Below are 24,930 nucleotides of genomic sequence, written 5' to 3' on the forward strand. Positions count from 1 at the left end.
AGAAGCACCCAGGTGTGGCATAGCAATTTGTTTCAATACCGTGGCTTTGTTGACAAAAGGTGCCTGAACAGGAATATCTACACAAGGAGCTCATTTCTCCTCACACATTTATTTTGAACTGCCATAATTCTGTTATGTTCCATGCGGTTTGATCTTGTTCTGTTAATTAATATTCTAAAATCAGCTGGCCTTCAGAGAAGGTGACAAATTTCTCCAAGCTACAAGAAAAATGCACCGAGCAAATGTGCACAATTCAGCATTCAGATTCCACAAGAACTGAAATATTCAAAATAAAGCCTGTCACTTGCAGCTGACCTAATGTTCTGAAGTTGGAAGGCTTTATACTTGTACCTAATTTCAAACATGAAATAATCCCTTCATAACATGAAATGCACTGCTGGACTGACTGTTGTGTCATGTAGCACAAGTTACAAAAATAAGTTTTCTTCCTACTGAGACAAGCATGGCAAATTATAATATACCTAATTTTATACTTTTTGATAAATAATAATTTTCATTTTAGGAGAATCTGGTTCTTTTTTTTTTTTTTGTAATACAGAAAATAGCAACTGTCCCTGTTACATCTCAGAAATAACAGTTCACAGCTTCTCCCAGCTAGACATCCTCATTAGGTGATTACCATCAATGACACAGGAGTCATCGCTACAACACAATTTTATGGTATGTTTTGCAGACTAGTTCCTATCCTTTGTGTATAATAGGCATCAAAAAGGTCAGTCTGTCACCTAAGCAGCTTGAAAACACAACTTTTTCTGTCTGTCAAGGCTAGGACCTGCAGGGAAACCAGGAGAATTCAACCCATTCTAAACTGGTTGTGTCTGCCTCCGTTTTTTGAAGGACTCAACAAAAGAATGCCTAAGGCACCCTAGTGCTCTTGGATGACTCAGCTTTGTCATGTAAGCACACCTGAGAGATATGGTACAGCTCATCCCTGTGCCTGGGAACATGACCTGTATACTTTAGTGCACATCTACAAACTGCAGCAGCATTAAATAAATGCCATAATACTTATACTAGTAAAATAAAAAATGCATTGTGCAAAATACTTTTAAAATGAGATAAACAACACTCTGAAAACTTTGAGATTATCAGAATGGAATGTCAAGACCGTGAATGTAGAGAACATGGGTTAGAAAGAGATGAGTCTCACAGCCCACGGGCACTCACCATTCAGCCACTTGGAGTTGTACTGTGCAGTGCGGAGAGGAGGAAGGGCCCCCAGGCTGCGATAAATGGCTGGGTCCCTTCCTGGAAAATCCATGGCTGTAGCAGCATATAATTCCCCGCTGGAAGTGAGAAGAGCAGTGGAGTTGTGCTGGGGACTATAAGGACAACGAGCCATGCCACTGATTTGATCATGTATCTCTGTCAAGTTACTTAACTGTAAAAGAATCAGAAAAAGGAATTAAAATTACCAGAAAGTTATAATTTCAGCCAAGATGCATCAATCTGAGTAAAACTATATCATAATCACCAGTTATGTGCTTTGGTATTGTACAACAGTGATGTGCTGACCTTTACATCAATCTGAAACTGCCTCCTATAGAAAGTTTTGCTGCAATGTTGTCTGATCTCGCTTTTGCCCCTCTGGTATGTAAAACATGCAAACTAATCATTAACCACCATGCTGAAAACATTTTATATTAGAAACAACTCAAAAACTAATTACCTCTACACAGATTGTTATTATGAAAAACAAAACCAGGTTCTGACTGCCAGAATCAACTAAGGTATTCACCACAGTGAGCGGTCAGACAATTTTAACAATAAAATCTATTATTTGTTTTGCTGGTGTGTTCTAGGAAGGAATTTCACTTGAAAAACAAGATTAAAAAAGGAGCTTTCTGGATCAGCAAAACTATCTCTCTGATTTTGTAGCCCAAAACCTTCAGCCATAAACTACAGTGTGATGTTAATACGTTATCTGAAAATAAAGGTACAATGGGTTTTAATACAATAAATGTGCAAAGGAGTTTTTTGGTGATCCAGCTATTCCTTGTATTTAAAAGCTTCTCCCCTCCTGGAATAAATAGCCAGTGTAGTCAAACAGTGATGGTTTGAGTTTTATCATGATTACTCTTGATCCTTAAGGGATGTTTTTTCTTTGATATACACAGATTACAAGTAGGGTTGTGTTGTGGGGTTTTTTGAGAAACAGAATGGCAGAATTTTGCAACCCAGTTTTCTCATTGTTTCCAGTCAGAAATCGCTAATACAGGCAGTCTTGTCTTCACCAGAACTACATGTACACAGTATGCAGCTACCCAACTACATTTTATAACTGAACAAGTTGATACCAACCAAAGCTGAAAGGTTGGAAGAAGTCTTAGAAATACCCAAGGTTCATGAAAATTGGCTTGTAAGAGGAGCTGAGCTGTTTGTAGCTGTGCTCCCATAGCTGAGGAAAAGACTGCAAAAAGGGATCAGCATTTAACTCTCCTCTTTGACTACACATATCAGCCTTTTACACATGATCTCCCCCATCAATATGCAAATAGCCTGAACTCAATCACAGCATGCTCTGTCTTTTAATGGTTAAATCATTACCGTCCGATTGGTGCAGATAGGAGTAAACGCGTTGGTTCCACAGGTAAAGAGGTGGTTGCCTCCAACAAGAAGCACACGGATGTAGTTCTGGCATTCCTCCTGCCATGCAGAAAAGAAAGAGTGTCCAGTGATACTTCAAAGGATAAGGGAGACTAATTACGATTTGCTTTCCACGGTGATGCGTCTGCTGTCCTGGTTTTGGCTAGGATAGTTAATTTCCTTCCTAGCAGCCGGTGCAGTGCCTGTTTGGGAGTTCAGATGGAGAGGTGCTGATAACACACCAATGTTTTAGTTGTTGCCAATCAGTCAGGGACTTTTCAGTTGTTCTTATTGCCCTGATAACAAGAAGGGGGGAGGGGGGCAGGCACCCAGGAAGCCAGGAGAGGACACAGCAAGGACAGGTGACCCAAACTGGCCAAAGAAGGTATTCCTTATCAATTACATTATGCTCAGCATAAAGTGGGGCTGGTGAGGCAGGAGCACACAGTTTTTTTGGGATGGTCCAGATTCAGGATGGCTCTGAGCTGTATGGCCTGAGTTGTGCAGCTCAGTGAGAAACTGCATCGTGTATCACCAGCTTTGTGTATTTTACTATAAAGTCCTGTTACTGCTACTTCTCTCTCTCTGCTGCCTCAGTAAACTGTCCTTATCCTAGCCCATGAGGTCTGCTTTTGGACTTTTTTCTTTTCCCCTCTCCCTCTTTCCCCTCCCAGAGAGAGCAGCTGCGTGGTGCTCAGCTCCTGGCTGGCAGCAAAACCACGAGAGACTGCACATGAAAATTTAGGGGAGAAAGGCCTAAGCATACCTAAAATGTTAGCAGTCAATCATGATGTATATAGGTTTCCTAACTACAGCACATACATCTTTGTAAAAAGTTCTTATTAGGATAACCCTCTTCAGTACTGAAGATTTCTTCTAAGCATATATTTCAAAGGTTTAAGCTAAACTCTGAAGTGATAGATGCTGACTTAAATAATACACTGCTGTCTCAAGAGATCAGATGCAGTTTTCGAAGACAGATCTGGTCAAGAAAGGAAGTTGTGAGGAAAACAAGGGAAAGACCAGGTTGTCAGAAACACAGCTACATTGAAGACAGTAAAAATAAAATTGTTGAGTTGTGTAAATGCAGATTTGTCACTACTACTTCCATAATTTGCAAGATATGCTATATTGGAAGAAGCTACATTTCTGTTAATTTGAAGTTTCTCAAGAAATATTATTACCTCAATATACAGATGCTCACCCCTGAGGAGTAATCTTACATGTTTTTTTACCCCAGTAGAATGTGTAAAGGATTTATGAAGTTCATTTCTCTCATTGCAAAAGCTAGAAACCCACAACAATTTCTAGTGTTTGTTGAGACAGAGCCTTCAGCAGGTTCAAACACTCCTGTAAAAATGAATGTCCCTAACTAATGAAATTAACAAATTCAACAATATGCTTGGAGAAAATACAGTGTCCAGGAACCTTCCATTTGAATACTCTCCACCGTTCATTCACAAGATAGTCTCATGTAAAGCATTAAAAAAAACTTGTGAAAATAAAGCACAATTCTAACCAATATTATGTGGAATCATGTAAGGAAATCGTGTAATAGTAATGGTGCAGAAGTCCAATTATCTGTTCCACAGTTATAATAAATTTATTGCTTGTTTATCTTGAAAATACACTCTAACCTTGGAAGACAAGAAATGTAATCCTAACTAAATTGAACAGGCACAAAATAGACTGCAAAGCAAGTTGGGCAAAACACTTTAAAGATGCCTCAGAAAAGTCTCAGAATTTAATACCTATACCTTTCCTCATAAAAAATAAAGGTAAAAATACTCAGACCCCCCACCATGAAATCTCAAAAAAAAATACCACTCTGAGAAAATGCCTCCAAAAAACACATTTGCATTAGTCTCACATGGAAATGTAGCGTTTAAACAGTTCTCTTTGAACCTTTAAAGGTAAGCACCAAACATTTTAGAATTAAAATTTTATTCCTATTGAGTAGAAATTCTTCTTTAAACTGAATTTACCAAAATTATCATGCTAACATTTTTTTTTCAGCCAAACAGAAGCTAACATGCAGCCACATAATAGAGCTGAGCAGTGTAACAAGCCTTTTAAATAGTAATTATTTCACTTCTGGGGAGTTTCCCTATTTGCAGATTGGTTTAGCTACACATAAAAAAAAAAAAAAAAGAGACAATTTCTCCTTTTTTGTGGGAAGGGAGTTCAGGGAGGCTCACAGAACATAACACAGTAATTTATTCTTTGGGCTGTTTCCATCCAGCCCTTTGCACGATGCCATGGAATGTAAGTGTAGGAAAAACAAGTGGGTTCTGACCTTACAACCCATCCAACCTCTCCTCTTCATATTCCAGAGCTCCCTGAAACAGTGGCATTGCCAAATTACTTGGATGCTGCTCACCCACTCTTTCTGTCCAAAAACAGTGATAATTTTTCAAACTCTGACATTTATGGAATTCACAAGATTCTTCTCTTTAATGTTCCCAGTCTTGTGCCAACTTCATAAATTCCATACTGCAACAGGGCACACAAGATATATCATAGCTAATTTTTGTTGTATAGATAATACAACAAAATCAGAACTAAAAGACCAGCTTTTAGCTACATTCTTCATAGAACAAACCCACAATAATACAAAATAAATTTAAAAAAATAGTCATGAACAAAAATCACCTCCAAAAACATACTGAAAAAGGTCTTCATAATTTAGTCATTTGAATTGCACACTTTCTAGCTGTGGAGTCAAACTCTTCTGTACTGGTTCACTGTTTAGATGTGCAGAGAAGACATGTACATTGTAGAAGTGGTACTGGTGAATGCAAAGGACATAAAAAACAAGGTTTGTTCTGTATTTTTTTAGTTTGGAGGGTGCCGTGATTTATGAGTCTTATTTTCCATTTCATCTTGACCTCTGTGCCATGTATGTTCCTATTCTCCTATAAAAATATTTCTGAAAGAAAAATTAATTTAGTAAGTACTTTCTCCTTTTATATCAGCATACCAGAAACAATAGACAACTACTAAAACAACTCAGCAGCCAAGCAGGTTAGGATACTACTCAAGTTTAAGAACAACTTGACAGTTCAAGGACAATCCTGCTGCATATGATTATCTGTTTGCAGCAAAGTTTCTTTCACAGGCTAACATTTTAAACACACTTGTATTTAACATTTCAGTACTTTTATTGGAAGTTCAGCTGGTAAGACCCGAGCATTAGAATCTTAAATAAGCAAGTGATAAGCGACTTTAATTCAATGATACTTTGTTTCCACTATTGTAATTTTATCATATTAATTTATACTTTTCCTACGGTCCCTACCACAAGTGCCAGTCTGAATGGCCAAATTTATTCTCTTAACCATGTACAGTGGTTTAGACTTCTAAATGCTAACACATGCTGGCCACAAGGACATAATTTTCTCTGGCTCACTCCAGGAGCCACCAGTTATTTTAAGCAATGGCTTAAATTGGTGGATAAATGTCTGAAGTCTCAGTAACAAACACCAGCCTTCAAAAGTCAAGTAAGCATTACGCTGTCAAATGTGACAGATAACCCTATATATTTTTCCCCTTCAGCTCTTTTCCCTCGTTGGCTCCTAAAGCACAAGCCTCAGAACAACTACTGCTAACAGCTGGAGGCAAAAATTCTGTGCTGCTTCTTTCTCAAGTGGAAAAAAACCCCACACCCCCTCCCCCCACCAAAAAAAAGAGTTGTGTTTAACTGACCATTATCTCAAAATTACTAGAGTTGCTTCAGGGTTCAGAGCTAGCTTCTGGTTTCAGGGCACTCCATCAGCAAACTGGCTTTTAGTTTTGCCATCTGAACTCACTGCCCCCATGCTGCTCTGTGGGCAGCAGAGCTTCAAAGAAACCAGCCGTCCTCGTAATCCTCATTTCTCCTTCACCACAGTCTGGGATGGCCTTGCATATTTTGTCTCCAGTCTTTCCTGTCCCTTCCCTACAGTCTGGCCTGAAATCTGAAGTTGTCCTAGAAATACTACTAAAACTTAACACCTAGCAATTACCAAATTTGTGCTAGATCTATTTATACTACATTAACAAGCCAGGAAGCAGTCTTTCTGGTAACAGTAAGTGGGATTGTGTCTCCCTGGGGATTTCCTCTGAAAAGGGACAATTCTCTGTAGATTTTAACCTCACTCACATCAGGGAAAGAGGGAGAGGGATGAAAAGTTCAAAAGGACAGTCATGGTGCCACCTGGGTACGTTGCCTCAGTCAATTATCTCTGTATTCTCCAGCACCCCCACATAAAGCTTTCAGGCCACAAAGTCTGCACACCAAAAAAAGCCCTATGGTAGCAATAACCTTCCAGGATTACCTTTGAATGTAATCAAACACAAAGATTGTACTTCTCTTCTAGCCTGTGAAGGAGGAACAAGGCTATGGGCCCAAATGAAACAATAAATCTTTATCCAAATAATAAAATACTAACAGTCTCAGGGGTCGTTATTAGAATTGCATACATACTATTTTACAGTGACAGCATAACATCCAATCACCAGCTTCAAAAGGGTGCATAAATGAAAACCTGCATGTATGTACTACACTAAGGTCCATTCTTAAATGCATTTCACCAGTGTTGAGTATTTCTCCCAGAGAAATTACTTAATATCAACATACGCATCTGCATTGCTGAAATGAATGTGGATTTTACACTACAAACACAATTATCAACATAACAATTAAAAGTACACTACTATAGTCTCAAATTTATTGATACTTCAATCCATCATATTAGATCACAGCCACAGCATGGCAACTTTCAGTAATTCTCAGAGTATTAAACTTGGAAAATCACTGTAAAAAAAAAAAGGCATCAACTTGTAGTTACACATTGTGTTCCTACCATGATAATTTCTACTCTGACAACGCAATCTGTCATATTCTGTTGTCACTTGAGCATGTTTTCTTACTTCAGAGTATTGTCATCTGAAAGCTAAGGATGAAGGCTTGAGGAATAAATTATAGAAAGAAGCATAAATCTTCTATGGAGAAATAACAACTTACAAAATGAAACATTTGCTTAAAATATGAGGTCCCAAATGTTTGTTCTTTTCTCTCCACAAACTGATAAGCATCTAGTGAGCCTTCTGATCTGTAATCTATTTCTGCCATTAAAGCATTCACCTATAACTTGAGTCACCAGAGGCTGTCTGCTCAAATTATAAATCTTTACATAAAATATAACCCATTTCTTTTCTCTAGCACCTTCTATATACCTAGCCTTTTCCCAGTACAGTAAGCTCATTTCTACAGTGAAAGACATTCCTCCTTAAAGACGAACACCTTCCATGCATGAAGCTTTGCGCTACATATTCACAACACTTGTTTTTTTTCCCCCAACTAATTCTGTCCTTTTCTCTCCTCACAGTATAACATGAATTGCCTCTCTCTCCTCACAGTATGCCTCACCCATGCCTTGCTTCTGAAGTGAGGCCCTTCTTCGTCTTGAATCTCACATGGAAATAGATAGGCCAAAGGTATACTGCAGTTTCATCTTCCAGCACTCCCAGTGTTTTGTGGGAGAAGTTAAGAAGTCAGTGATTAGATGACTATGTAGAAAAGACTTATCCTCTACTAGATGACAGAAGCTTTTGGAACGTGGTTTTTTAAAGCTTCGGGGTATTTGAGCTTTGCACATCCATAACATATCCTGACACATTGTACCAAACGCGGGTCCTGAAAGCCAGCGGGTACTCTTTCACAGTTATTGCTGTTGATACATTCTTCCTTTATGTTTTAACTCAATTAACTTTGATCATTAAACAGTAACATAATTACAAACATCAACTGCATGTATTTCTAACTGATTTTATAATTAAGTTGATAACTAACTTCAGCTTAGGACAACCAGAAAAGAACACAGCATCAATATAGATTCCACCTTATCATTACCCTTACCTGTGCTGAATAAAAGAAACTGTAGTTGGCCAGATAAAAAACTGGTTCTGAATACTAAAAATATATCAAGTCCTATGTCTAAAAAGTTGGTGAATTTCATATTATTTTCTTTATAGTGCCAGTAGATACGAAATATAAAAGTTCCTAAAATTGTATCTAATACATGGGGAAATAAATTGGGGATTTTACAAAGTAATTACACAGTTGTTCAGGATTTACAGCACTGAAAATGAAGTGAGAATACAGTCCATTACATATGACATGCTGTAGAGTCAAACCAGTAAATTGGAAACTAAATTTCTTAAACATTTCAGAAAAGAATCACGTTCCTGTACCTCTCATCCCACACTCCCTATACTGTTTTTTTATTCCTTTGCTTATACATCAATGTCAGTCTCCTTTCCTACAGCTCTCTTCAGAATGGGAGACAGTAAAAATGCATAAAGTAGAGATTTATACACTGAATTACACCTGCAATTAACATATAAATTTTATTAAAGCAGAACATCTGTCTCATGCTTACCTTTGATTTGCCTTTACTGTAACAGGCTCTTTTAGTAGCTTCATCACATTGCCATTCCACAGCCTGCAATCAACAGAAATTAGTTAGAACTACAGGGAACACAGAAATACAAACTTCAGCGCTAACTAAGCCCATGCTTGAGATATGTGCTTCAGGCATACTGATGATCACCTGTGGGTCATTCTATCCATAACCACTTTTTTCTCCTTAGAAATGTAGTATGGTTGTTGCTGTTTTTTCAGTGTCTTAATCCCAAGCGAAGTTGACCATCCTCTTGATTCACTGTACCTAGTGCTATAACAGAAATAACCATAGTCACATTTTATGCCGTTTAGCCACTTCTCATGAGTCTTATTAAGGAACACAGAGAAAGACTGAACCTCTCTCTCTTCCTGTCAGTTAGGCTGCATCACCGCAGCATCTGAGGTCAGCTCTGCTGAAAGACCTCGTGTTATGTGAAAAACTGCCGAGTTGCAGTTTTTGCAGTATTTATGTCAAGCTTCAAATGGAGATTTTACTTTTCCCAGGTATGGCTGCGGCACTAACCAGAAGTACTAAAAGGTCCGTTCAGAGAAAGAAGCAATGGGCAGACACATACAAGACAGCAGCGAAACAGGGCACTGCAAAGCAAAAGCAATTTATCCTCATTTTTTGAGCTGTCTCTCCGCTTCAACAGATTTATGCCCGGGCTGCAACGCCTAGTCTGCGATACTACGGTTTCACTGCATGAGTTAATTCCAATTATTTCCACATTTAACATTCAACAGCTATGACTTAACAAACTCTACTGCTTGGTGGAGCGGGTCCTATGCTTGGGGTTTATGTGCCAATATATGTACATATTTGAATGCGTGTAGATGCTGTGCAGTGCAAGTGCATTTTAAATCACTCTACATTCTTTCACCTAGACAGTGCACATCCATGTGTTCTTTAGATAAAAGTGCCACAAAGGACTTCACATATTACTGAGATTTCTAAACTAACAACTGCTGCTTAATTACTATAACCACAGCTTTTTCATTTTTATTTATCAAGAAATAATGAAAGACTACTCATTCAGATTTAATATAGGCAATGTTTTGTACCTATCTTTTAATGGAGACTATATTAACAGCATGCAGACGCTCTCAATAATAAAAACTAAGGTGTGGGATGCCTTTAGAGTATAATACGCCTTATTCTTTGATTTAAACAAGCCCAAGAATTAGCTTTTTCATATCAGGAAAAAAAGACATAGAAAAACTAATGCCCTTGCAGAATCACAGAGCCATTAAGGTTGGAAAAAAACCCCAAGATCATCTAGTCCAACCGTTTCCCTACCACCTCTATTACTAACTAAACCATGTCCCTCATACAATCTTGCCTTGAACACCCCGAGGAATGGTGACTCCACCACCTCCCTGGGCAACCAGTTCCAATGCCTGACCGCTCTTTCTGAGAAGAAATTTCTCCTAATTTCTAACCCAAACCTCCCCTGTTGCAACTTGCAGCCATTCCCTCTTGTCCTATCACTATTTATCTGTGAGAAGAAGCTGAACCCCCAGCTCACCACAACCTCCTTTCAGGTAGTTGTAGAGAGCAAAAAGGTTTCCCCTGAGCCTCCTCTTCTCCAGACTAAACAGTCGCAGTTCTCTCAGCCGCTCCTTATAAGACTTGTGTTCCAGACCCTTCACCAGCTTCGTTGCCCTTCTCTGGACATGCTCCAGGTCCTCGATGTCTTTTATTGAGGGGCCCAAAACTGAACATTACTTCTCTTCCTTCACCCCAAACCTTCCTATTTACAGCATTTGCTTTTGCAAAGACTACAGCATATTGGGGAATATATTGAAAACTTCTGGAAGAATCCACGTGTGAATGATCCAAGTGTTTAAAACAAACCGTATACAGCAGCATGAAAGAAATCTTATACTGAGTTAGCTAAAAAATCAGCAAGTTGTTAAACTTAAAAGCAGCAATGACTTAAATAATTTTACTCTGTAATGCAAGAAACAATTTATGTCCATAACAGAGATTACAGTACAAAAGACTCCTCTTGGATGATCAACATAAGTTCCTAATCAATCCATTATGGCTCACTGAATCTTTATGTTATATGGCACTACACAGAAGTATATAATACTGAATATATTATCTCTAAACAAGACAAAAAAAGTCAAATGCCTGGAGGAACACAAGAGTGACCAGTAGGAGGTCAGAGTAGAAAGATTTAGTGGAATACAGGTGCTTAAATTGAAGGTTTGAAGAAAAGTTCTTGCCAAAACTGAACTGAGGATAAGCCAAGCATTAACAGCAGGAACGAAGATGACAGAAAGACTGGATGAAAGATAAAAGACTATCAATTCATCAATTTTCAATGACAAAATACCCAGATTTCAATTGGCTCTAAGTCCATGGTAAAAAAATATTCTGAAGGAGAAGGATGTGAAATGCGAAAGTTACATGATGTCACAAATCAAGCAAATTCAGTACATTTCTCAGGCACTGAAAGTTTTTGAAAAGACAATCAACAGCCTATGGAGATGGGAAATTCAGAAGCCAGAAGTGACAGTTCTTCAAGCCTTCCATGATATCTGAGAGAAGCATACAATACGTCTCTACAAGAAAATCATGGCTGGGGAATATGGGAACTCAGAGTGCATAATAATGCAAGAAAAATTTAGGACAAGTCAGGCAGAAGCTTTGTTAAGTCTGATCACAGTGAGAGAACATTGGAACATCCATCTCCCCCTCTGCTCCTGGCAAGAGATTGCAGAGACTCAGCCTATATACCATTTCAGGAAAGAAAAAAAATTTTTTTTACTGAAAGAGTTGTCATGGCCTGGAACAGGCTGCCCAGGGAGGGGGTTGAGTCACCATCCCTGGATGTGTTCAAAAAAAGGGTAGATGAGGTACTTAGGGATATGGTTTAGCATAGGATGGGAACGGTTGGACTCGATGATCTTCAAAGGTCTTTTCCAACCTTGTGATTCTGTGATTCTGTGAAAGACTTGAAGAAAAGCAATCATCTGAATGTTAGCTAAGCCAGATATCCATCTCTAGAAGATCTGGACATCTTAAGGAGCTTGCTAACTGCCACACTTCTGAAAAGGAATCAGACAGTAAATAACATGACAATAGAGTGATAGGGCTCTTGGTAAAGCCTGTAGGAGAGGTGCACCCAGTACTACCTCAGCTCAGAAGTGGTGAGTTGGAAACAATCACAAGACTGTTAGCTTTCAGTTGAAAGTTCTTTTAGTTAGGATAAATGTCTTAGCCAGACCTCTCAAATTTTAAATATGAATAATTTTACCACCACATCACGAAACCACCAATAGCATGATTAGCATAATTTTTTTCTCTTTCCCTGACATCCATAAAATACAGAGATTTAAATAAAGATATTAAATATTAAAACATTGCATCATATTTCTGGATACCATAGTTAACAGCATATACAAGAACCCAACTAGCATTAACAACTGTAACTATACCTAAATACATACGTTTGCAAGTTAACTGAATGGCACACTCTCGGGGAAAACCCCGTTCATGACTACATATGCCAAAGGAGTAATATTGTCTGGACAAGAAATAAGTGCAGGCACACTGGTGACAAAGTTAAGTGCCATCTTTCAAATCAAGTGTCCTTACAGTCCTGTAGCCCTGGGCTCCAGTGCTGGAGGAGAACATAGCAAAGCAGGGTGTGTATTACAGAGGCATCTGAAGAGAGCTGAGGGGTTCATACTGTTGTACTTTGGTCCCTGAGGCTCCTACACAGTTCAGTAATGCGCATATATGTCCCATTGCTCACTAAATGAAAAGAGCAGGAATAGACAAACATTTCTATCTATAACTATTTTTTTTTCTTCTATCCTTTAGGAAATTTGGGGGAATTTCCAAAAAAAACCCCCAGAAATTCAGATATTCAACAGGTAATATGGGGGGGGGGGAAGATAAGTGGAAAACACCTCAAGTTAAATATCATTTCAATGCGGAAAATGTGTCCTGAATCTTCAGCGCATAAAGACAAAACAAGATGTCCCGATAGATAATAACAATGTGGGTTTTGCCAGTAAAAGATTCAGAGTCTAAATTTTGAAAGACCAGATGGACACATATGGATTGTGATTTTTAAGAAAGCAAGTGCAAAACCATGTTTACTTAAAGATGGTACTGTTATCCACTGCTTCCATTAAATTGACATGTTCTCCTGCTTGATACTTTTTGCCAATATTTCCATGAAGTTCAGATGAGCAGTGGGAACATGATACGCATGCCATGTTGCATATTTGATTCATTATGGAAGCTTACACAGCTAAAATTTATCCTGTTAGGATCTTTTCTTTCTTACATTTCTTAATGAGAAGCATTCTGTGTACTCTTTTTAATTAATATTATAATTCTAATTAAGCTGGCAACAAAATTAATTGAACCAAATTATAGACACTCAAGTCTGTTTGCTCCATGGAGAGAGGAAACAGGGATTTGAATGTTAGTGCTAGAGAAAAAAGGATGGATTGTACATCAGTTACTGCTAGACATCTCCACAAAGAACATAGATGTGTAGACCAAGGAGTAACATTTAGGGCAGCACATCAGTCTGATTCTGATAGCAAGCTGACACTATTTACAGCTGCATGGCTTTTACAAATCCTGCTATCAATATGATCTTTCAAGCACTTCTATGATTTTAATGCCTTGGCTTAGTTTGTTACTAACTTCCCAAACTTCAGTGAAACTACATTCTAGTAAACATAAATTAACCTTAATTATGCAGAGGAAAATGTTTGGGAAGTCAGCTCTGGGAAAGTCAGCGTGGCCAACTCCAAAGACTGAACTTGACAGGTACAACTTGAGCCGATGTAGTCCAATTAGGAAGTCACAGTTCACTTTTGAACACATATTTTTTTCTTCAGTTAATAACCATAACTATAGTAACTATAGCAGTGTTTTAAACATTGCATTATATAGGTGCTACAAAATCTTCAAATTAAATCCCTCCTGGAATTTTGAAGGGGTAATGGGAACAGAGAAATTCCAGCCAGGGGAGCAGGAAACTCCAATTTGAGCTATACAATTGAAGTATTATCTTCAAAAAGAACAAAAATACATGTCCAACACCCATCTATGTTAAGTTAAAAATTACAGTATTGAAATGAACAGATTAATTACCAATATATTGCAATAACTTCTCTGTTTGGTTGAAAGAGTCCTGCTTAAAAGTTAACCTTTATCTTCAGCAGTCAAACTAAATAAATGCAAAGAAATTATCAGCAATGCCCACTATAAATGGACTTATCCAAATATCTTAGAACACTAAAAGAGAATGATGGAATGTGTAGAATTGAATAATGTTCACATGTCCCTCCAATTTAAGAAACAACTGTCAAGGAGTAGTCTTCATGCCTAAAATGCAGCAATAAAGGAAGTCCCCAGGCAAGACGTCTGGAGGTCCCTTCAAGCCTAAGTTATCCTGTGATTTTCCACAAAATGATGGAATTCAAAAGGGGGAAAAAAGTAATTAATTTAATTTAGCACCTTTCTAAAATTATATTTTTAATCAGTAAATGCAGACAGAAAATTTGAAATGTGAACACAGTCAAGAGAGGACTGGTCAATTGGCATGTTTGAGGTGAGATCTGTATTAGTCATACTTACTTACGGGTTAACTAAAACTACACAGCTTTCACCTACAGTGGCAGCTGCATGTGTAACTGAGTACAGTCAGATCTGCTGGAAGAACTATGCTCCAGTAGCTACATGGATATTGATAACGTATCCTTGTAGACACATACACATTCGTATGTATCTTTATATATGGACTTCTTTGAAGTGTAGAAACAGAATGTACTATTAGATTTCATAGAGAAAGAAGTTAATTAGTCAAGAACCAAAAAAATGAACGGAACGGTATTTCAGACAGATGGTCCAACACTTCTTAGGCAGATGGTTCTGTTAATTAGATACTGGCAAAAATAACATTAAAGAAAATGGTTCAATTACATAATGCCAAAAATTAACAACCACATGATATTTCCTTTTTTCTTTTCCATTATCTGCTTGCTTTCATCTCTTAAATCATGTATTTAACTATACTCCAGGGAGTTGGGGTATAATGGCAATAACCATAATAATATATGTCAACAAACATGACTAATGTCGCCTTACTCTTCACATCGGTCCAGCAATGGAATGGCTTCAAAAAGTTGTGACTGGTTTGATGAGGGTGTCTTGCAGACTGCCTAATTAGTTCTCAATGAACATGTATGCTGGAGTCCAAAAGCTGAGTTTAAAGAGGCCGTAAAGAACGTGTCAGGATCGTAAATGCAAAGGAAGAATGTAGCCACAGAGAAGTATACCAGCAAGACATTAGCAGCAAATTAGCAGCCATAGAGTTAGTGGTGGTTTTGATGGTTACCAGAAATTTTAAGGCTGCTTTGGTATAATCACATCCTTGCTTCCAGCAAAAATGCAAAGCCACTTAAGAAAGATTTATACCTCTCTATACTTCAGAGGAGCCACTTTCCTTGCTTTCCACAGAGTTCTGACCCCTCACCTGTGCAGCCATTATTGCTGGAGCTGTCTGTCTTGCCAATAGGCTCCTGACAAACAGTCAGCTTCAGAGAACAATCAACCTCTGTGGAAAAACTAGAGTGAATGACTAAAAAGAGACTTCCTTTTAACACCGCTTTCCCTTTTGGCTCACCTAAAGGAAAAGATGGTTTCTGGGGACTACAGGCATCCTGGTTAGCTTTTCATATGAAGTGACAGGGCAGCAGCTCATACAAATCCAACACTGTATGGACAACTTCACTAATTGGCTACCGTCGCTGCAATATCTTGCCACCAAGTACCGCAGATAACAGCCAGTTGTCCTGGTAATGACACGATGTGTGTTTTCATTTGTTCAGAAACAGCTTTTACTGTTCATCCACAGTTTGCAAGTTAGTGTTTATTATAAAGTAAGCAGTGTAAAATAAATGAAAATAAACATCAAATCATGCTCAATTTTTCCAGGGTTTGGAATTCAATAAGAACTGAGATCCCCTGATAGATATATAATTTCACAGTTAAATCAAGTAATATATGAAGCTTTATATGGCTTCAAGGAGCTGATGTCAACTCTGGTTTTATTTCAAATATGCTGGCATGAAGTATATAAAAAAAAGTGAGAGGTACATACCCTCACAATTAATGAAGGGGACAAAATTTTAATTAGTTTTTTCTTATTGACTATGCAAATAATTAGTTGTTTAAAAATTTCAGAATTATTGTGATAAAAATAAAAGAAAAAGTTAAGCATGACAGCGGAGAATTCAAAGTTACTAATACTCACAAACCCTCAGTGTTATGCTACTCCACTGATTTTAATGACCCAGGACTCCGCCTGAACTTTCACAAAGACCACCTACCCATCTACCTGTGTATTCCCCTCTTTGTCTTCTGCAAAGATTTCTAAATGTCACAAAACATCCATTTGTTTTATATTTGAGCTGGGTTTATGGAGGAAAATGCTGTTCCAAACCTGGAAGCTAGCAATTCAAACCTTATGTTCAGGCCCAGGGTTTTCAGTCCTGCTCCCGGAGGTTCGAAACACCAAAATTGTTGCACTGTGACTTTCAAAGTTTTGAATGTTCCAATCTGGCATTTGAGGCTTTTACAGCTTTTATGGACATTTCAAAATTGAATGCAGAATTGTGCTGAAGGGGCAAAACAACAAAATGTTTTTGCATTACCAAACTTGGCAGCTATTCAGCAGGTAAGAATGAGATTTTATAACATATTTTTAATGCACATTCTGAAATTATACTATATATAGTCAATTTAATGTATTGAATAAATTATATGTGAATCCTTTAAGATTTAACATCTGTGTTAGCACACTGAGTCTTGAAGCGTTTCCTGCTTTTTGGCAAATAAGATTGCTTTTAGTAGGCTCTGAGACCTTTTGCAAGCAACATTTCATTTTGGTTTTTTACAAATAGTGTTGTAAACTTTTAGGTGCTGATGAGAACTGTCAGAAATCTATTTCAAGGAAGGAAAAGGTATTTCAATGTAATTTCATACTGCTCAACCCCCTAGGTTAAATAACAGAGTAAGTGGAAAAATGTCCCCTGGCACCGAGTGACACAAAATGTTGGTTTGGACCTCAAGCACAGGCAAGCAGAAGTTTATTTTCCAGTTCATGTGCTCCTTGCTGCTAAGAACGTGGAAATGGGAAAGGAGGAGGCGGTGCTGGAAGTTGTGCCAACTTGCCCCATGCTACCTTGCTGCTGAAGACATCCATGCTGGCGTGGGGTGCAGGATGAAAGAAGTATCCCAACAAACAGCCCTCTACCTTTCAGCCACAGACAGTCAAGGAAATTATGACACTTCAGAAGACCCTGGGCAAATCAAAAACCTCGCTGAAATAATTTCTGAGATGCACAGTCAACACAGTGTATCTTGCCTCTGGAATCTCAAAGACAGCTTCCAGCTATGAGCTCACAAAACCAGATTAACCTGAGGGATATGGTGGCTGATGACATTTAAAAGACCTTTTAAGTCATATCAAATAAGCAAGACTACAAAAAAAGATATATTTCTATAAGTATGTATAGAATTTTGTACAAAATATCTCATTAGGAACAGATGAACAATTTTGTCATAATTTTAATTGCCTCTTTTACATATTTATTCAAAAGGTTTTGCTATTAGGCTTTAGTGACAGCAGTCTGGAATCTGTTGATAGTAACACACATCTACAGTTCTAGAGAAAATATTACAGTGACCTTACAGTAATAGGTTTTTTTAAATAATATAAATATTTTTAAAAGTTAGCCTAAAAATAGCATCTTTCTACACAGTGAAGAGACAAAAAGTATTGAAGGAACATTAGCATATATATAGACGCATATATATCTTTGTGTGTGTATGTGTGTGTGTGTGTGTGTGTGTGTGTGTGTGTGTGTGTGTACACTTTAACATACAGAATCACAAGCTTGGAAAAGACCTTTGAGATCATTGAGTCCAAGTGTATCTGTCCTCTACTAAACCATATCTGTAAGCACCTCATCTACCCTTCTTTAAAACACGTCCAGGGATGGTGACTCAATCCCCTCCCTGGGCAGCCTGTTCCACATTCCAACAACTCTCAGTGAAGAACTTTTTCCTAACATCTAATCTGAACCTGCCCTGGCGCAACATAAGGCCATTAAATATGCAACCAAATCAAGGTAAGAAGATTTTAGACAAATAAAAGCAGCAGAAACAGAATGCTAAGAACAGTAGAAAGGTAAGCACCACCAATTTGTATAACTTGACCAGTGAAAAGTCAAAAAAGAAATAATTGGTTTAACAGCAGAGAAACAGGGATTTTCTACATCATTCTAGTTAAATGAATAGACTAGAAAGATAATTTTGGAAAATCAAGATTTTTTTTTTCTTACCATTTAAGAATAACACATAGATATATAAGACATTAAGGAAGTTGATGGGGCAAAATGGAACACAATAAGAAAAACACCACCAAATTTCCGAAGAGTTATCAGCAGGGTTGATGGCAGCCTGACTGACAGTTCACTCATGAAAAGAAGAAACAAAGTAATTTCTATTTTGATTATACTTACTTTAAAATAATTGGATTTAATTTGACAAACACTAAGATAATCTGAGACACAAACCAGCAAGAATATAGAGAAGAATAAACAGGCGCATAAATGAGTGTCATAAACACATAGATAATGTTTTGAGATGTAGAGAAAAGGGAAAAAAGAACATCAGACTGAGAAAAATTCTCATTAAACACAAAGAGCAAAAGATGCTTATTAAAACAGGAAAACTTGAACCTATAGCTACTAGGAAAATCACTGGAGTGTAGCTGCACTGTTAAATTACACAGAAATCAAGGGTGAAAAAGACAAACAGAAGCATCAGGACTAAGAAGAGTATCTGTTCTGAATATGAAAAAGTCTTCGAGAGAACATCATGTACTCCAGTTGCAATGGCAGGAGCAGAGGGAACAAGGAGGCCCATAATGCAACTTTAAATCACAATTTTATCGTGACATTTTGAGAGAATAGTGAGGCGGCATAAAAGCCTGAATGTACGTTCATTTGTCTCTTTTTCTGACACAAGTGAATGGTCTGGAGTAATGCCAATGATGCATGGAGCTTTTCACCTCCAGGTTGTGTGTACAATATCATTCAAGTTATTAATTAGTGGACGTCAGTGACATCTGGTAACACAGCATTAGCTTTGTGAAACGTGTGGATCATTTCTATCCATTTCTAAGGGACAAACATGCAGATCCAAATGAGTCATAATTGGCCAGTTTTGTGCAGACAACAGAACAGCTGCTTAGAGGGAAAGGAATACCCCTGTTGTATGTAAAAAAATGTTTACTTCATTCCACATTGACAAGGAACCTTGAAAAAGCAGATAGTCACTGTAACAGTCCTCATCATCATATCCTAACAGTTCATCTCCAACTTTTTCCCTCATATTTCCCTCCCTGCTGACCCCATATTTCAGCAGACATAGGACAGTTGTAGGAAGCTTTAGTCAACCTTTAGACTCGTCCTAAGGATTCCAGTAAATGTGCTCCAAAGAAAACAACAATGGGCAAGATGTGATCAAAGGCCCTTGCATATCTGCAGCTAGAGGGAATGTTGCAGGTAAAACACTCCAGAGCCAGGGACTTTTGTATTACTTAGTTTATTGCCCACCACAACAAACCTATGCATGCTTTCAGCTTCCTCAGTGAATGTTCTCTACTACCAATTATGTGGATTCTTAACTCAGAGAGCTGAAAAACAATCACTACTTTCTAACAGTGTTTAACAGTTTAAATCGATAATTTATGTTACAGACTAAAATTAAATTTTCATAGATTTAATAAATTATTCATGGTTGTTTTAAACCTGATAAATCTGTTATAAATGGCAATGAGTACATTTGTAGAGAGTATTAGTGATGGACCTACACAACCTGATCTAACAGAGTAAACACTTCTAACAATAGGTAGACCGTAATTCAGACAATTGTTGATAAGACTGCTAGAAGTATTTATACACTAATCCTTAATAAATAGCTGATAGTCTTTCAGTATATACCCTTGTTGCCCAGTTATTAGTTGCTGTACCCCCAAACCCATATTGTGAACCCATAGGTGAACATCTGATGATTTTTTTGCAAAAAAGCTTTTATTCTAAAATCAAAACAGAGAAGGATAAAAATAACCACAATCTGTGTGACGTGATGCCTGGTGCAGACTGGGAGTTCTGTATTTGTTATTACTGCAAGAGCCATTAGAATTATAGGATCATGAACAAAGAGAAAACAGTTCATAAACCACCGATGCCTAGCTAAATGCATCGGATGCTCTGCGAAGAATTTTCTTGATAGATTATTCTACACTGATAGTAATTTGGCAACGGTTTGTCACTAAATTCTTCCTTAGGAGTTTTTCAAGTGGAAACATCCTGATGGGTTATAAAAACCCATCACTTCCCCAAAGACCTGTGTCTGCACTTCCAAATAACACAGTTGTCTTTATTGGCACTTTTCTGGAAGTTGTATAGGAAGAGGGTAGCCATGGGAGAACTCACCCAGCAGGGCAAAAACACTGCTGTCAGAGAGGAGCCAGAATCTTGAACAGCAACACCCATACCCATGACATAAACTTAAAGGGTGATAGGCCCTTAAAAGTGGTGACAGAAAGCTCAAATCTCGATTTATATGAAGAAAGTCAAACTAAAGAATGCCTTAACTGTCGAACAAGTATCTCCTAAATTTCAATAACATGCACAAATTTTAGTAACGATCTCACACGGGGAGCCTAATTTAAAAACCAAACTCAAAAAACTTCTGAACCAGCTGTGTGATGTTCTCCTCCTCTAGCCTCTTCCATTTTTCTTGGTTTAGATACCCGTCGATTACTGCATGGGAAGAACAATACTGTACTTTGGTTTTTGTTCCCTACCAGTAGCTAAAAGCTCAGTGGTTGTAGCTATAAAAATGGTAAATAAAGCTTATTCAACAGGATGCCCAGTGCAACTGTTAATAATGCACTTCTCTGTACCCATGGGCTCTTACATCTTTTTGCAGATGCCATCAGCTTTCCCCTGTCAAATTATAACTCATTAACAAGTTGTAGCCTGATGGGTTATTATACCTTTTACCTTTTAAACACTGGTTTATATGGGATACTAGTTTAGTCTATAACCAGAAAGTAACAAAAACTTTTTTATTACTAGGAATTATTTTTTAAAAATTCTCCTGTGCTTTTTCTGCTGAAGTGAGTCTTTTGAAGTCAGTGTTCCAAATCCCAGAGCTTTTACTATAGCAAAACACTCCAAAATCAAAGGGAGTTTTGTCTAAGAAGAACAGAAGAAAGGCTAGAAACATTCTCAATATCCACTATAGAAAAGAGACTGCTTCTTCACAATAGCTTATAATAGGAAACCCCCTCAATATATGCCTGAAGTAATGAAGAACTTTAGAATTAGACCAGAGTTCATTCATTTATAGCTTTTACTTTCCTGTGAACAGTGAAATGGATTTGAAACTCAGATCAGGCTACTCTGAGAGCACCTCTACAAAACTGCAAAGTCAGAAAGCTCAAAACCTCAAAATTAATTTTCTATTTTAAGTGTAATGTATATCAAAATAAAGATTTCTCAGTATTCTCGAGCGGGAAAAAGGATAATCCATATCTGGATTTGTATCTGTCTTAAAGTGATTAGATATTAGGGGGAAGTTTTTTACAGAGAGAGTGGAGAGGTGCTGGAACAGGCTGCCCAGAGAGGTGGTGGATGCCCCATCCCTGGAGGTGTTCAAGGCCAGGTTGGATGGGGCCCTGGGCAACCTTGTGTAGCTTCAGGCATGGAGGTTGGTGTCCCTGCCTGTGGCAGGGGGCTTGGAGCTCTTTGATCCTTGGGGTCCCTTCCAACCCATGCCATTCTATGATTCTATGATTAAAGTGCAAGGAGATAGATGTGTTATTTTAAAACAATTCAATGGCCCAAACATTTGCATAGCACTTCTCTGTGATATTCAGTGTGATGCAGACTTGAGAAGCTCTAGATATTAATAGCAGCAAAACCTAAAATCACAGAAATCACAGGTCAAGAAATGACGTGTGCTTTTGAAAGATATTAATAGAGACTAATAGAGATCAATAGCACTAATAGAGAGATTTTAATAGCAACTTTCTGAATAGTCTGCCTGCCTCCTTGCAGGTGAGATTTTTTCCAGTGGAAAATACCTGCTGAAATTGTCCAGTGTCTATTGAAAGTCCTCATTTCTTTCAAGGAACGTGTAAGAACTCACAGAGAGCCCAAGACCCATAATAAAGTTTGTATCTGCAGAGAAGTCTCTTTCTACAAATCGAAGAATTGGGGAAAAAATACTTGAAGAACATAAAGATTTCAAGAAGAAAGAACTCATATGTTTAAAATTAATCTGCAATGCAATCAAGGCTATTGCCTTCTCATGGAAAATATTTGAGGCTTAAACTCAGATAGAACCAGAGAAAATTTTCCCAAAGTACACTTCAGCCTTGAATTTTCAACTGTTTCCCAGCACACAGATTCTTACACTGCCTGGGAACCTCAAGGAGAGAATAAGGCTCTACCTGAAGTTACCTGCAGGACTAGGATTTGAGCCTATGCTACAGGAAAGAGATGAATACCTACACTTTAGCTTTACAATACACAAATTCTCCTACAAAAAATGAGTCATGCCAGTGAATCTAACTTGCTCTCTGTGGCAAAGGAAACCGAGTGATCCTCATTTTTAAAACCTGGGTAGAGACATCCTTTTGGCCTGCATTTTAACTGTCACTGAGAATCTGCATAACCAATTCCTCAAGCAGAAGACGAACTTCAAATCAGTAACCTAAGACAGGTCCTGTCTCACTGCCAGATCTTCTCAAGGACAATGCCCACATTAACTTTTCAAATGGATTATAGCAATGCATTCATCCCTAGCCACATTCTTTGAAATAACACTAGATAATTTCTGGCAGTGTTCATCCAGGCTATAGGTATTCTGTGTCAATCATGGTGCTTTTAATTCAGAAGTTTTTTAATATTAATTCTATTCTGTGAGTTAATGGAGAAAGCCATGGGAAGGTGAGACAGAACAGTGTGTGTATATCTAAAAACCATGGTAGGATGTAGGTTGTTTGGCTGGCTGCCAGATGCCCACCCAGCTGCTTTCTCATAAATTAATTTTCTTGCCAAATAAAAATAGAATAGTATGGTGGGAAACAAAGAATGCTGCCCTCTTCAAACCCACCTAAAATCCAATGTGAATATCTTCATTCATGATGCTTTCCATTTGCCAGAAAACAGTTCAGGAAAAGAGGAAAAAAAAAAAAAAAAAAAGAAAAAAAAAAGTCATGCTAAGGGCTACTTTAGCCCTTAAAACTATTGATACTGATAATGGAGCTGAGGCAGACTGGCCTGTAGTTTCCCAAGTCCTCCTTCTTGTCCTTTTGAAGATCAGAGTGAAAGTGGCCTTCCTCCAGTCCTCAGATACATCTCCTGTTCTCCATGACCTTTCAAAATTGATGGAGAGTAGACTACCAATAACAGCTGACAGCTCCCTAAACCCATGGAGTTGTGGATGTCAAGTTTACCTAAGTGTTCTCTAACCCAATCCTCCTCTATTCTATGATTCTATGATTCTATAATTCCTCAACCAAGGGAAGGTCATCCATTCTCCACTTTCCTACCTCAATGGTCTGGGTTTCCTCAGGGCCAACCTTAGCAGTAAAGACTGAAGCAAAGAAGGTGTTTAGTAACATTTCCTTCTCTGTATCCTCTGTCATCAGGACACCAACTTTATTCAGCAATGGGTCCACATTTTCCCCAGTCTTCCTTTTGCTGCTGATGTATTTGAAAAAGCCCTTCTTATTGTCCTTGACATCCCTTGCCTTCTTTGTTGCATCCCTAAATTCTGTTACTACATCCCTATGTTCCTCCCATGTGGCCAGTCCCTTTCTCTGCACTGTTCTATTTGTTTCAATTGTTCTATCTGTAAAACACTTTTCTGCCTCTTTCTTCTTCCACACACAATAACAAAGTGATTGAGGTGAAAATAACATAACATAGTAGGTAGCTTTTTGACAACTCCTGTTCTGTGCTTGACCGGAAAAACCTTCTGCTTTTACAGAGTTATTAGTGTAGAAAAACTTCAGGAAATTAGATTTATGAATGCATGTGGGCTGGATTTTGCACTCTTTTCCTTGTTTTTCTGGGGCAATTAAATAACAACTCAATAACTTTATAGTGATGGTATGTCCTCAGCCAAGAAAACCCAATTGTTCAAAATAAATTATTCTGCACAAGAAAAAGCCCTACCCTTGGCAAGAACATCATACACTCCCTAAAAGATAGACTTTTAATGTTTTTAGTATTAACAACAGTAATAGCAACACCAATAAGAGCAATATTAAACTAAATGACTAAACTATATGATTAAAAAAGGGTACCCAAAAATGAGATGGGTATAAGCTTGATTTCAGAGCACTGACTGCCCCCCTTGCAGTTGGACCTAACTGTTAGAGCAGAACACTCCAGGCATAGCTCTATTAACAGATCATGAAAGCACCTAATCCAAAAGTAATGTAAATTAAAAGCCATCATGCCAGTAAGCAAAAGTAGGAAGAGGAAGATATAATCTTCTTTAGTCGTTTTCCCTTACTCCACTGTCCCAAATCCACTGCAAGCAAACACTAAATGCACTCACTAAATTAGCACGTATTAACTAAACTGTCCAGTAACCCACAAATGCCTCCTAATGCTCAACTTCCAGTATAGAGTAGTCATAACACCATTCAATACAGATGTCTCAATAAAGGGACAGAGTAATGTATGTACAATAAATGTTTTTAATCTCAATATAAATTACAAAAAAATCATGCTTGATGTTGTGC

At 37.9% G+C, this 24,930-nt stretch overlaps 1 protein-coding gene across 1 annotated transcript in view; it reads right to left on the reverse strand.

Moving 5' to 3' along the window:
* Window positions 1–24,930, reverse strand: part of SEMA5A (semaphorin 5A) — a gene marked incomplete at both ends in the record, with an annotated part of 337,833 nt that overhangs the window by 138,893 nt on the left and 174,010 nt on the right. Inside the window, 3 exon segments of the mRNA XM_084260169.1 lie at window positions 1,189–1,402; window positions 2,569–2,667; window positions 9,030–9,092. Of these exon segments, the coding sequence (XP_084116295.1) occupies window positions 1,189–1,402; window positions 2,569–2,667; window positions 9,030–9,092 (376 nt within the window).

This window comes from Gallinula chloropus, assembly GCF_964237585.1.
Source record: "Gallinula chloropus genome assembly, chromosome: 2".
NCBI lineage: Eukaryota > Metazoa > Chordata > Aves > Gruiformes > Rallidae > Gallinula > Gallinula chloropus.